Genomic DNA, 14,558 nt, shown 5'->3' on the forward strand with positions numbered 1-14,558 from the left:
AGTAAATAAATATAAACTTTTAATGTTGAGCACCTGATTCTCAAAGTGGACATATTCCAAACACTATAGTGAAAATAAAATGATCTTTTCTACCTTTGTTGTCTGGTGACTTTGTTTTTCTGATCATGCTGGCCCAGTATCCGATTCTGCTGCTATCTGTCCTCTTAACTCAGTTTCCAGGGCTTCCTTTCCATTTATTTCTTTACTTTCCGCCTTGCTTCTTCATTTCTTGCCTTACATCCGTAAGTAAAAGCTGGGTCCTCTGCAGACTTGACTGTCCAGTGGATCCAGCTTCTGCCTATTTTCTCCATCGATATGCAGGTTTTCTCTCTTTTCCCTCATCTCATCTCCTTCCTCTCTCTTCCCTCCCCTCCATCCATGTCCAGCATTTCTTCTCTCTCCCTTCCCCTCCATTCATGTGCATCTCCTTCCTCTGTCTTCCCTCCCCTCCATGCATGCCCAGAATTTCTCCCCTTCATCCATGTGCATCTCCTTCCTGTCTTCCCTCCCTCCATCCATGTCCAACAATTCTCCTCCCCTCCATCCATGTCCAGCAACCCTCCTCTCTCCCCTGCCCTCCATCCATCCATGTCCAGCAACCCTCTTCTCTCCCCTGTCCTCCATCCATCCATGTCCAGCAAACCTCCTCTCTCCCCTGCCCTCCCCTCCATCCACCCATGTCCAGCAACCCTCCTCTCCCCTCTAGCCACCCACCCGTGTCCAGCAACTCTACTCTCCCCTCCATCCACCTATGTCCAGCAAATCTCCTCGCCCCGACCTGCCCTCCATCCATGTCCAGCAACCCTCCTCTCTCCCCTGCCATCCCCTCTATCCACCCGTCCAGCAAACCTCCTCTCCCCTGCCCTCCATTCTGTCCCCTTTCCCCCTCCATCCATACCCAGCGCAATTCTTCTCTCCCCTGCCTCCATCCATCTGGGCCAGCAGAGCCGTGGGTCTCCCCTTCCCTCCCCTTACTTCCCCCTCCATCCATACCCAGCGCGATTCTCCTCTCCCCTGCCTCCATCCATCTGGGCCAGCGGTGCCGTGGGTCTCCCCTTCCCTCCCCTTACTTCCTATCTGCCCCACACCACCCTTTAAAGCTTTAATTTACCTCCTCCCAGCGGCGGCCACGTAATTTCAGCCTGCCCTGCCCATCTCTAGTCTTCTCTCCCTTCATCGTGATGTGAGTCCGTTCCGCAGAGTCCCGCCTTCTGACATCATTTCCTCAAGGGCGGGACTCTGAGGGAACGAACTCACTCCCTTTGTGACTTCGTTCCCTCAGAGTCCCGCCCTCAAGGAAATGATGTCAGAAGGCGGGACTCTGCGGAACGAACACGTCACGAAGGGAGAGAAGACTAGAGACGGGCAGGGCGGGCTGAAATGACGCGGCCGCCGCTGGGATGAGGTAAATTAAAGATTTAAAGGGCGGTGCGGGGCAGATAGGAATGGGAGGGAAGGGGAGACTCACAGCGCCGCTCGCCCGCCAAGAAATTCGGGCAAACGGGCAGGCGGGAGGCTAAAACCCCTCGGGCACCGGCTAAGCCTCTTATACCGGGCGCCTATGACTAGGCATGTGACCTTGAATTTAGTTCTTTCGGCTATTGGTAGCCAGTGTAGTTTTGTAAGATAAGATGAAACACTAGTATATCTTTTCAATTTTGTACATTAATCTTGCTGCAGTGTTCTGTATGATCTGTAGTTTTCTTTGATATTTGCTCTTAATGCCAAATAGTAGAACATTACAGTAGTCCAGGTGTGGTAGGATGAACATTTGTACCAGTAACGCAAAGGCTTTTTGATCAAAAGATGACCTAATTGGATGTAGTTGCCTAATTTTAAACATTGTTTTCTTCCATAGTTGGTTGATGTTGGAAGTGAAAGTTATGGAGGAGTCAAGGATGACCCCCAAGCACTCTAGCTTCTGATTCAACTGGGAAGATGTTATTGTTGGGTAATTTTATTGAGTTAGGGGCCTCAACTCCTTGATTACTGAATGAAAGAATCATGGTCTTTTGTGTGTTCAGTTTCAGTTTGTTTGCCAGGGCCCAGGTTTGAATGGTGTTCATCCCAATTGTTGCCAATTGGTTTGGGTCTTGTTGTGAGGGTGTCAGAGGCAGTAAGAGTATGATGTCATCCACATATGATAGTAGTAGCTTTCTTGATCTCATGTGTATTGAACTGAGGGAAGACATGAACAAATTGAACAAGATTGGAGAGAGCAGGGAACACCACATTTCGGAATCCAGTATTTGGAAAAGTGTTTGTTTTGTTTCACTGAGTAGCTTCAGTTTGAGAGGAATTCATTGAACCATTTGAAGACTAGTTTGGTTATTCCAATCTGGTTCAGTCGTTCTAGTAGCATTACTGATCCACCGAGTTGAACACTGCTGTCAAGCTGAAGTAGTAGAACTTGGTCACCCTTACAAAAGTATTGTTTGACATATGTTGTTAGGACTGAGAGCAGGATTTCTGTGCTGTGTACAGATTTTAATCTGAATTGTAACTGGTGTAGAGTGGAAAATATGTCCAGATATTTAGAGAATTGTTTGCTAACATATGATTCTAGCATTTTTGTAAAGAGTGGTATACTTGCTACTGGGCAGTAGTTTGCTGCAGAGGCTATGTCTAGTCCTGAGACAGTGGTGTGAGAACGATTTTGACCATGTCTGGAGGAAGGGATCCTGACTCTAGTAGCCCCTTAAGGTAGTCTGTTAGCCATTGAACTACCTTTGTTGGGGTGGTTTGGAACAAGAATTCCAGCAGTGGTCTAGGAGGCAGTGTGAGTGTTAGCATTTTAGTAGTAGTGAGTTTACTTCTTCAGTAGATAACGATTGGAAAATTTCCCATACTTGGTTTGTTTTGAATCCTTTATTTGAGGCTGGACTCGGGTTAGCTCCTGAGTCATAGGCCTTCACGTTTTTCTCTATTGGATTACTATTCGTTAGTTCTGCTCTGCTCTGATTTGATTGGCTTTGCTTTCAAAGTAGTCTGCTAGAACTTGAGAAGAAGGACTTCTTTATACCGTCTTATCAGAAAAGTGGGTGGAGGTTAGGCTTCTGACTAGAGTGAATAATTTTTTTTTGTCAAGGGCATCCTGGCCCACTAAGCTGCTATAGTACTTATGTTTGGATTCAGTTAATTTTAGTTCTTCCATTTCACACCCAAAAATCCAAGGAGTCACCATTCCTGGATTCACTCCTGCTCCATTTTCTCTCACCATCAAGTCCCCTCCCCTGTCTACCTTTCTGACAATGAAAATGGTAGATGGAGGCAGAAGAGAGAACAATTGCGTCTAGTATCCAAAATAACAGTGGCTGACCTCTCATTTTCCTTTGCCTCAAAAAGTGCATTATATGTCAGCTGATGCTGTTTGGGATGTTGGAAGCAGCAGGTCAGGAGGGGTTATACTTTCTTCTGCTTCCATCTACCCTGGCTTTCACTGGAAGATATAGACAGGGGGCACTTGAGAGAGGTAAAAGGCCTGGTGACCCTTGATTTGTTGGTGTGAGAGGGATATTGGGGCGTGGCAGCTTTTTCAGAATTGTGTTGGGATGATTGAGGCATGGTAGCCCCTTAATCTAACAACCACTCCAAGGAGGTATTACATTTTAGATCTTAGTGAGAATGCATGAAAGAATTTGTGGAGGAGAGCATATCATGCTACTTCTGCACACCTACCAAATCCTAATGTGCATGGTGTTTCTTCATTTACATGTACAAACCAATTTTAGCACACATTTCTAAATGCCCTTTGAAGATGCATTTAGGGGTCAGTTTATATTCTATTTATTGATTTTTCATTTACATTTACATCATAAACATAAATAGCATTACAAAAGTCTAATTTACATAGACATATATCCAAAAAGGAAAGTAAAAAGAAAAGGAAAAAACAGTATATTATATTAGACCACATATTATTGATCCAAGATATAGGTACATTTTTAAACTCAAAAATAAAAAAATTTACAGGAAAGGGCAAGAACTCAGGTCAGGGCAGGCCGATAATTACAATTCAAGTTAACGCCCAAATTACTCCTTGCTAGTAATGAATATTTTAAGTTTTCAGGTTCGAAAAAAAATATAATTAGTAGATTGTAAGGAAATACAGCATTTACATGGAAACTTGAGATTAAAGGTCCCACCTAATTGTAGGACTCTTACTTTTAATAATAAAAAGTCTTTCCTTTTTCTTTGTGTCTCTCGAGAGAGATCAGGAAATACCTGAATTTTCGAACCCAAAAAGGGTGTGGAAATATGGCGGAAAAACAACCTAAAGATATTGTTGCGGTCCAGTTCCAGAGCAAAAGCTACCAGGAGTGTCGTCCTCTCTGTGATAACCTCCATTGAGTTTTCGAGGAACTGAGTTAAATTTAGCTGAGGGGAAGATATTATCCCCTTTCCTGCCCCAGAGATGTAAAGAACTCGAGTTAATGGAGGAAAAGCTTCTGAGGGAATCCCCAGAATTTCAATGAAATACTTTTTCAACATCTCTTTGGCAGGGATTAATGGGGACTTGGGGAAATTCAAAAACCGAAGGTTATTTCTCCTCTGCTGGTTCTCCATATATTCAATTTTTTTTCCTTTGTGCATTATTGTCCTTCATTATAGCTTGAATAAAATTCTTATTAGAGTTTACCTCAGTTTCAATGGAGTCCACCCTAGATGTTTGCTCAGTCACCTTTCCGGATATCTCAATCTGAGCCTGTGACAGCTTCTCCAAAGAACCTGCTACCTGGAGTAGCGTGGCGTTTAACCCTTGAATTGCCTCCCAAATGGAGTCCATGGTGATAACCGCTGGTTTCACTATCTCCCGATTTCCCACAGAGGATTCGTCCCGATTCCATACAGGCTGAGAGGCCTTCGATATCAAGCCTGCCTGCAGTGATGTTCCGATCGGAGACGAAGTGGCAACGGGGTCTCCACTGCCAACCGCAGGGGTCACACTTCCGGATACCACCTTCGGCTGGTTCTCCGTCGCCAACAAAATTCCTCCGGGTCTCAAGGGGGTTATCCTCAGAGGGGGGCTCAATGACACTCCCTCTGTACTAAGGTCCAAGATCTCCGTTGGACCGCTCGAAGCGCCGGCTTGAATCCTCTGAACAACCAGACCCGACTGCTCTAGCGTCATTTGACGAGCGGCTGGGGGATTCGCCTGACCCGTGGAGCAGGGTGTCCCAAGCTTCCCCTTTCTCTTACCCATTGTAAAATAGGTAAGTTATCCACTTGAAATTTCGCAACGGGCAGCTGGAGCTGGCGTTCATGCGACCTTCGCAAACGCCATCTTGGATCCGGACCCTTAGGGGTCAGTTTATTAAACTGTGTTAACTGTTAATGTGGCAGTTAACACAGGATAACAGTTAACTAATGTGGAGAGTGAGCAGAGAATTGGTGGACACTACACCGTAGTTAACATGGTGGTAATTACTGCACAGTAACTATTACCGCAGCAGATAATGCAGTGCAGTTAGCTGTACCTACCAATATTAACTGCATTGTGTTATCTGCAGGACAATTAACACATGGTAAATACATTTTCTGGGAAGATGCTAGGAATGCCCCCGACAGTTAACGCAGAGGCTATGCAGTAATTTTGGCAGTTGTGGTATGGTGACTGCAAATTCTTAGTGCACCTTAGTAAATAGGGTTTAGTTTACATGTTAAGCTTCAGTACAGAGACCCCTTTATCTAATAGCCCTTGAAATCATCATCAATGTCCATCTCTGCTGACTTGAACCGGGATGTTGGAAAAGTGGAATAGTGTGATTATGCCTGTAAAATACCTCCTAGCCCACCTAAAAAGAACTACTTTAATTTGGATAAGTAAGTCATGCAGATGAGCCAAGTAGACTTTCTAGAGTCTTACCTGATGTTTGTCACCATGCAAATTTTGTGGAAGAGATGCTTGACAAGTTAGGCTGGTGCAGTGGTAGAACTTTTCAGGTCTTCACCAATTAATTTTCCTAAATGCAGTTCTAGAACAAAATGAATGTCCTGGGGTGAATTTACACAGTTTTCAGTTCAGCAAAATGCTATAGCTGAAATTGTATCTGGAAACAGTGTGCTTGTCATACCAAGAAAAGAATATTCCATCTGGATTAGAGGATATTTGGCCCTGCAGAGATTTTCCATATTACTTTTTTTTTTTTTGCACAGGCCAAAATTTCTGTAGAACAGAAACCACAGTGATTCGACAACTTAGAGGGTTACAAGTGTCACTGTCTGAGCCTCTTGTACCTGTATATACTATGTAAACTGCTTTGATTTGTACCAGTGAATGACAGTATATAAAATCCTTTCCCCATTTTCCTCTTGTACAATAGCAATGCTCCCTCACCACAAAAAAACCTGAACTGCACTGCTAGCTTAGGGAAGGCACTGTACTGAAAAACTGAACTAAGGGAGCTGAAAAATAACATTTAAACTCTTCTTTCTCCTTTGCTGTTTGAAATGCCAGAGCAACAAGAGGGGGGGCACGTTAAAGACCAGCCATGGCTTCTGACGCTAGTCACATGCTCGAAGCAGCCCTTGAACAAATGGATGACATTATTGCAGGTATGGTCTAATTATGTTTTGTAGAGAAAACAAACCTGCTGAGTTAATATTTGACTTACATTTCTGCTTTTACTAGAGATGCTGGATTGTTCTGGCAGAATAAGCAGAGAAAGGGTTGTAAACTTGCCCTATAAGGTATTTTCAGTAAAATAATAATATGAAGCACTGAGATACTTGGAAGTAAACTTCAGAAGAATACACATGTGAGATTCCTGCAGTCCTTCTAATTCTCAAACTGTTGTAGGAGTGGCAGGTTTGCTTACGGCTAGATTATCTTTCTAGGGTCAGGCTTAAGTGTTGGGTACCAAGGAAAATTGTAGAGTGGGCTTCGATGGCACTTCCGTAGTTGGGAAATAGGGCCAGTGCCGGGCATACTTTTATGGTCTGAACCCTGAAAGTGACAAGGATGGATCAAGATCAAGTATGCGTATTTTATACCACATTCATATTGTATGTTATGAGTGCAGGTGTTGTATATCTCGGTGGAGGAGGGGAAGAAATCCTAAAGTGGAACATATCAAATAAACTGTTAATGCTACTTTTGGTTTGCTAGTTCAGTCATGAATTGATAACGAATGTGACTGTTGGGCAGACTGGATGGACCATGTAGGTCTTTTATCTGCCATCATGTTCTATACTCCCGATATTCAGCTGGTGGCGGTGAGTGTTTTGCAGCCCACCACCGGTGTAATTCCTGGATATTCAATGACGGGCCGTGTCCAGACTTTGGCACTGAATATCTGGGGTTTTTTTCAACCAGCTAACACATAGCTAGCTAAGTCAATATTCAGCCCTTGACCGCATAAGCCAAATCACTTAATGAGAGGACTGCTATTTATGTGGCCCAATTTAAGTGGTATACTTATGTGGTGAGAGGCTGAATATTGGCACGTAACCCAACTCTGCCCCTGGAATACCCACAAGTTAGCTGCTTTTGAATTTGGTGTTAACTGGTCATGTTATGTTCTGTGAAGATAACTGGTTAAGTGCTGCTGAAAATGACTGGATAGTGGTGAACAAGTGATTTAACTGGTCGATGACCATTTCTGTCTGGTTAAATCATTTTGAATAGTGGCCAGTATGTTACTACGATTAGGTGTACCCTACGATTGTCAGTAAAAGCTGCCACTAAAGAACTCTGCTGCTGTAGTATTTCCTCAAATGCTATTCAGTCCAGCATAGCCATGTTTCGGTTTTTACTTCAGGGACTGGCGATGCAGTCTAGAATTCCATTCCACTTAGTTAATACAAAATTAAAAGAATGCATCACATATATGCATTATTTGATTTACACAAACTATTTTGTTTCATAACATACTCCTGTGAGAGTAGGAATTAATGCATTTTTGATTACAAGTATTTAACTCTTCATCCTTTAAATAAGGCTTTTGCTTAGTGGCAGTTAAAGACCAGCATGGACCATCTAGTCTGCCCAGTAAGGTGGCTAGAATTGTACCTGCTGCACTGTGCAGGTTATTCCATCAATGCCTTTTTTGAAGTGTGAAAGCTGTGGACAGTGTACCGCACCCCGCTCACCACTCCAACCAGATTCACCACTGCAGTGATGGAAATAGTCCAAATTTTATGAGCTGATATTCCTCCATCTCTGCACCAGGAAACAGTCGCTTTCATTTTATACTTCATTTCCTTGCCATAGAGCTTGGGTAGTGAATTAGATTTCCATGGACCTTTTTTAAGCCTGAAAGAAAAGCCACAGCCATTGCCTCCGATTCATCTCGACAGCCAGAGGCTGCCTCCTCACCAGAAAGAAACTACATTTCTGAAGTTCCTGCATGGGGTGGCCGACATTCTGTGATGTTCCCAAAGATGGTATTGCTCTTCCTGTCCACAAGCTGCTTGTGAACCCTCTTAAGGAACGCATTGAGTTTAAGATCTGCACGACCGTACACAAAATCATTCACGCAGATGCCCCACTCTACATGTTAAACCTAGTGGACCTAACAAAAAAAACAGCACCACGGGCCTTTAAAAATGGAACACAGTTCTTTAATGAATGAGCCTTGACAAAAAGACCCGACACGGGCCGTGTTTCGGTGACTAGCACCTGCGTCAGGGGTCACAGTGATGACGTGGAAAACTTGGGGAATAACTCGAATATATTCCTCTACAATATATTATTCCTTACCCCACGTCTCATGTAGTAAAAGCTACAAAGCACCAAGGCACTTTCACTTTCTGTATCAATTTTGATACAGAAAGTGAAAGTGCCTTGGTGCTTTGTAGCTTTTACTACATGAGACGTGGGGTAAGGAAGAATATATTGTAGAGGAATATATTCGAGTTATTCCCCAAGTTTTCCACGTCATCACTGTGACCCCTGACGCAGGTGCTAGTCACCGAAACACGGCCCGTGTCGGGTCTTTTTGTCAAGGCTCATTCATTAAAGAACTGTGTTCCATTTTTAAAGGCCCGTGGTGCTGTTTTTTTTGTTTGGACTTTAGTTTGTACTTTGTTCCCTCTCTTTTGTTAAAACCTAGTGGACCTACCACCCAGAAACGCCAAAGGATCAGCCCGCAAATTCCTCAATTTGAACTTCCCCAGCTGTAAAGGAATTAAATATAAGCAGGCATAAGCCACTACCTTCTCGTACAGGAGTACACAGTTATGGAACGCACTGCCCACAGTCCTCCTTTGATTCCATCCTTTCCTATGTTGGAATCTTCTCTGTTTATGGCACACATTTTTAATTCCATCACTGTTTTGTCTCCACACCTCCATTGGAAAGGCATTTTGAACAGTCCCCTTTCCATGAAAAAGCATGTCCTGATGTTGCTCTTAAGTTTACCTCCTTGCAGCTTAGTTGTTCTGCCTTTTGAAAAGGTTTGTTTGTTCATTAATAACTTGCAGGTATTTAAATATTTGTATCATATTTCTACTGTCCGTCCTCTCCTCTAAGGTATACATATTCATGACTTCCTCTTCTCATGCTTCTTCTGGTGTGGACTGCATAACATTTTGTTCACTTTCCTCTGAACCACTTCAAGTTTTTTCTGAACAGGATACTCCAAGTGAGGCCTAGCCAATGACATGTAGAGGGGAATAATCACCTCTCTTATGCAGCCGAGCATCCGTCTGGCTTTGGCCACCTTGAGATCTTCAGACACTAACACCTCAAGGTCTCTCTCCTGGTCTGTGCACATCAGCCTCTCTTTTACTGTATACTTCTACTTTGAATTTCTATATCTTAATTCCGTAGGTTTTCAAATCTCATGAAATGCCTAGCCACCTGCCTGGGGCTACCCTGCGGCCACTTAGAGGGTCTATTCCCAGCACAGCTCAGGTCTGCCTGCACTTGCCGCTTGTGTTCTACACTAGAACCCTCGTCCCATTGACTAGGTCACAACTGCCTCTGGGTGAGTCTCCCACTGTCAGATTATCCCCAGTGATTTCTAGGTTTAGTGGGGCCACACTCCCAGTGGTCCCACAGTTCCCAGAAAGCACTCACAGACCCAACACACAAACCACCAGGATTCTTTATCAGTCCGTACAGGCAGAGGCCATAAACAATTGTGGAGGAGTAGACTAGTGGTTAGTGCAGTGGACATTGATCCTGGGGAACTCTGGGCTAGATGCACTAAACCTTAACGACCCTCTATCAACCCTTTAACGAAGGAAATTCCTAACCGTTGCATGCATTAAAGGCCTTTTTCCTACAAAGCAAGCAGCTAACGAAAACGGAATGCAAAGGAGAAACTACCATTGAAATGTGGACAATTCGGAATGCACTAACCATACCAACGATTGCAACAAATCATTTACCATCAGAAATTTTACGTGCGCTCAGACCTGTCGTTAAGGCCTGAGCTATCATCTCCCCGCTGCCCCCTGCACCATAAAAATCCAAGCCAGCATGTTTAAAAAGAATGTGAGATACAAACACAAACACGTGGCTCTCCGCTTTCTCCTGCATCATTACAAAACAAAACATACTGCTTCTCCCTGCAGCTTAAAAATCCTGTCTCTCCCCTTCTCCCACAGCTTTGAAAATTAACACTCTCTGCTATCCCCTGAAGCCAATTTTCCCAGTACTGTAAACAAGCTGCAAAGAGGTCTTTGTTACAAAAGGGGATTTACAAGGGTCGTTCTTTTTAGAGTTATCTTCAACTGCACTCTTCTGCTAGATCAGACAGCTAAAAGGCTTGCAGGTCGGGATCCCCCCTCGCATGCCCCAGTCTGACGTAAGCAACCTACGTAGGTTTAATACGTTTGTGGCTGCTCTGCGCATGCTTAAGGGGCAAATTAACGACAGGGATTACGAACGCTTGATACATTGTACTTTGCAATACCGCACCGAACATTTCTGAGCTGTTTTTTTTTGTGCATTCTTCGTTGTTTCAAATTCGTTAAGCACTTTTACGATTTAGATTTTTTAACGTTTGGTTGATGCATCTAGCCCTGAGTTCAATTCCCACTGCAGCTCCTTGTGACTCTGGGCAAGTCACTTAACCCTCCATTGCCCCTGGTACAAAATAAGTACCTGAATATATGTAAACTGCTTTGAATGTAGTTGCAAAAACCTCAGAAAGGCAGTATATCAAGTCCCATTTCCCTTTAAAAATATATTGAACAATGAACAAAAAATGTGCAGCCAGCAATCAGTAACAGGTAACTGAAATATGGATCAATTATAACACTGTCTAAACATAGTAACATAGTAAATGACGGCAGATAAAGACCTGTACGGTCCATCCAGTCTGCACAACAAGATAAACTCATTTTACATAGTATGTGATACTTTATATGTATACCCGAGTTTGATTTGTCCTTGCCTTTCTCAGGGCACAGACTGTAGAAGTCTGCCCAGTACTGTTCTTGTACTAAGTTTTGAAGCTAACATCGAAGCCCCTTAAAATTTACACTCCAGCCCATCCCTATCTATTCAGTCTGTGGCATGTGACAAATGCAATTGGACCCCTTCTCCAGCTCACATGGTTAAGGGACCTGATGTCGCACATTGGCATCCTCCCTTTGCCACCCAATACAGCATCTTTCTCTTTCCTTTCCTTCTCTCCTCTCTTCTTATCTGCCACAGTTCCGATGTTTCTCTCCTCTACCCCACTCCAGCACTTTTCCCTTCTGATCCCTGCGGGTGCAGCTCTCCCCCCTCCTCCGCCCCAAGCCCTTCCTCTCCGCCGGCAAAAGGCATCGAAAATGCAGCCTGGCCCGGCTCCAGCTTCCCTCCTCCGCCACAACTTTGTTTACTTTCTAAAAAGTACCTTGGGAGATCAGGACATATAGCTGCTCACCAGTTATCAAATATAACTGTTTTTTACAGGGCTTCAGCAAAGTGCTTTCTCTCTCTCTTCTCCCGGCCTAGAACTGGAGCAACAGCCAGCAATTGCTGGGTAATTTCAACATTTGAAAAAAGCTGGTTACATCCCTTCAACTTCAAGTCACTTCCTATTATCTGTGTGCTTACTAAAAGAAAGAGAAGTCAGTCCTCTGTAACAGCTTTAAGCATAAACATGCACCACCTGCTGGCCAAACTAGAGAAATACACTTCAGAATTAATTTATTCAGTTTACAGGCTTAAAACACACTGTTCTGTCACAGCTGTCATCCATTTTTCTTGTCATAGTATAGCCGTAGAAATATATCAGTATTTTTAATAATTTCTTTTATTTTTTTATTTTTCCTCTTAGCATTTATCATAGCCAAAATAAGTTTGATTTTTGTATTTACTGACTCCAACAGTCAGTTTTAAAATTGTCCTTCACCCATTCCTTGCTCACCTTAAATAATTATTTTGACTGCTACTACTTATGAATTACACTCCTTTCAAATCTAGGGACCTACAGGAGTTTCCATGGTTAGTGGCCCTTTTCTTGAGAAAATTGCTACAGATACAAATAAGCTTTTTTAGCAGTCTTTGATGAGAAATTTAGCTATGAGGTTCAGCTGTCAAAGATAACTACACCAAATTAAGGTGTAGTTATCATGTTATGAATATCGGCCTATGAAAATGGCTTCACTTGCTGTTTTTGTAAAATAAGTTCTTTAAGCAATGAGCTGCTTTGCTCTATATTCTAGAAACTGGCTAGATCCATGTCAATCTGGATTCAGACCTGGTTATGGTACAGAAACGGTCCTTATATCCCTACTAGATGATCTTCGCAGAAACCGAGACAAGGGATTCGCCTCGATGTTAGTATTGCTTGATTTCTCTGCAGCTTTTGACACCGTGGATCATGATATCTTGCTAGCACGACTGACAGAAACAGGTATCAATGGAACAGTACTTGCTTGGTTCAGATCCTACCTATCAGACAGGCAACAATGCATAATGTTTGGCAGCAACTCATCACCACCATGGACACTGACCTGCGGGGTACCAGAAGGATCGATACTGTCACCTATTCTGTTTAATATCTACCTCAAACCACTAGCTGAGCTGATTCGGTCAATGGACACTCAGTTCTGCATCTATGCGGATGATGTGCAGCTACTCATACCCATTGAACCTAACTTACCTACAGCCTTGAATAAACTGTTTACCTGTCTAACATCAATTCAAGAATGGGCTAAACACAACAAACTTTGTCTGAACCCAAGTAAAACCGAGCTTCTCTGGGTCCCTAACACAAGTGGATACATATCTGACATCAAAATCCCTTTTGGGAAGTATGAACTCCCCCTCAAATCACAAGTCAGAAACCTTGGAATACAGTTAGATTCAACACTTACTTTGATTCCCCAAATCCAAGCAACCTTCAAGAGCTGCTTCTACTATTTGCGACAGCTTCGCTGCCTCGCTCCTTCAATCGAGAAGGTAAATCTTATCCCAGTTGTACATGATAACATCAAGACTGGATTACTGCAATGCACTATAAAATGGTCTGACTACAAAGGGTCTGCACCAGCTCCAGTTGATTCAGAATGCAGCAGCAAGACTCATAGAAGGTTGCAAGCGACGTGACGATATCACACCATTTTTGCAAAAACTTCATTGGCTACCAGTACAATACAGGGCTAAATTTAAAACTCTGTCTGATCTTCAAGGCCCTGAAAGGAAATGGCCCTGAGTACCTGAAAAATAGGATGATCCTCCATACACCGCCAAGGACACTAAGGTTCTCCCAAGGACTTTCACTAACCACGCCCTCTCCAAAAGACATTACATGATGTGATACCTTGCAAGCGAGCCTTCTCCGGAGTAGCCCCCACACGCTGGAATGCAGTGCCTGAAAGGCTGCGCTTAACACAAGTCTACCTCTACTTCAGGAAGCAGGTGAAAGCTTGGCTCTTCAACCAGGCCTTAACTGGAAGAAGAAACTAACTCGTTAGTCTCACTCACACACACACACACACAAGGAGTACTCAGGCTGCATATACTGCAGTAGGACATGTTTATCTACTCCTACTCTAGCTAAGATAACATTTAACCATTTCTCTGACCTTATGTGCAACTTTCTTTAAATCAATCACCTTACTTTCTAACTCTTCCTACTTTCATACCCTTCTATATGTTACATCTTTGCTTTACCCTTCACTATCACTTATAATGTTCTATTACGTATTGTGTTGACATTGTAAATAGTATACCATGCCATAATTTGTATTGTTTTAAAATATTTTTACTGCTGTAATTGTCTATTGCTCATGCTTGATCTATTCTTACTGTACACCGCCTTGAGTGAATTCCTTCAAAAAGGTGGTAAATAAATCCTAATAAATAAATAAATAAAATAAAATTAAATAAGTAAATAAATAAGCAAGCTAATTAATTCAGAACTTTAGTAAAATCTCACATGTTTTATATTTCATGCAAAATTGTTTTCCTTATGGGGAGAAATTTGTGAATTTTTTTGTAAATGGGGCCAACCAACTAAAAACTTAGCCCACACGCGAAACAAAACAAAACAAAACAATTGAAAAGCACATCTTTAAAAATTAGCTGTAATTTAGGATTAACAATTCAGATATACATGAAGGCATATCTTTTGGTTGTTATATAGTTCCCTGACCATTATAGAATTCTACTG

The 14,558-nt window shown here is 42.8% G+C and overlaps 1 protein-coding gene across 1 annotated transcript in view; it reads left to right on the top strand.

Moving 5' to 3' along the window:
• PPFIBP2 (PPFIA binding protein 2) overlaps positions 1 to 14,558 on the top strand; it is a 310,354-nt gene that overhangs the window by 68,067 nt on the left and 227,729 nt on the right. The window contains 1 exon segment of the mRNA XM_030200947.1: positions 6,458 to 6,555. Coding sequence (XP_030056807.1) covers positions 6,492 to 6,555 — 64 coding nt within the window. The 5' untranslated portion in view covers positions 6,458 to 6,491.

The sequence above is a fragment of the Microcaecilia unicolor genome, chromosome 4 (assembly GCF_901765095.1).
Source record: "Microcaecilia unicolor chromosome 4, aMicUni1.1, whole genome shotgun sequence".
NCBI classification, from domain to species: domain Eukaryota; kingdom Metazoa; phylum Chordata; class Amphibia; order Gymnophiona; family Siphonopidae; genus Microcaecilia; species Microcaecilia unicolor.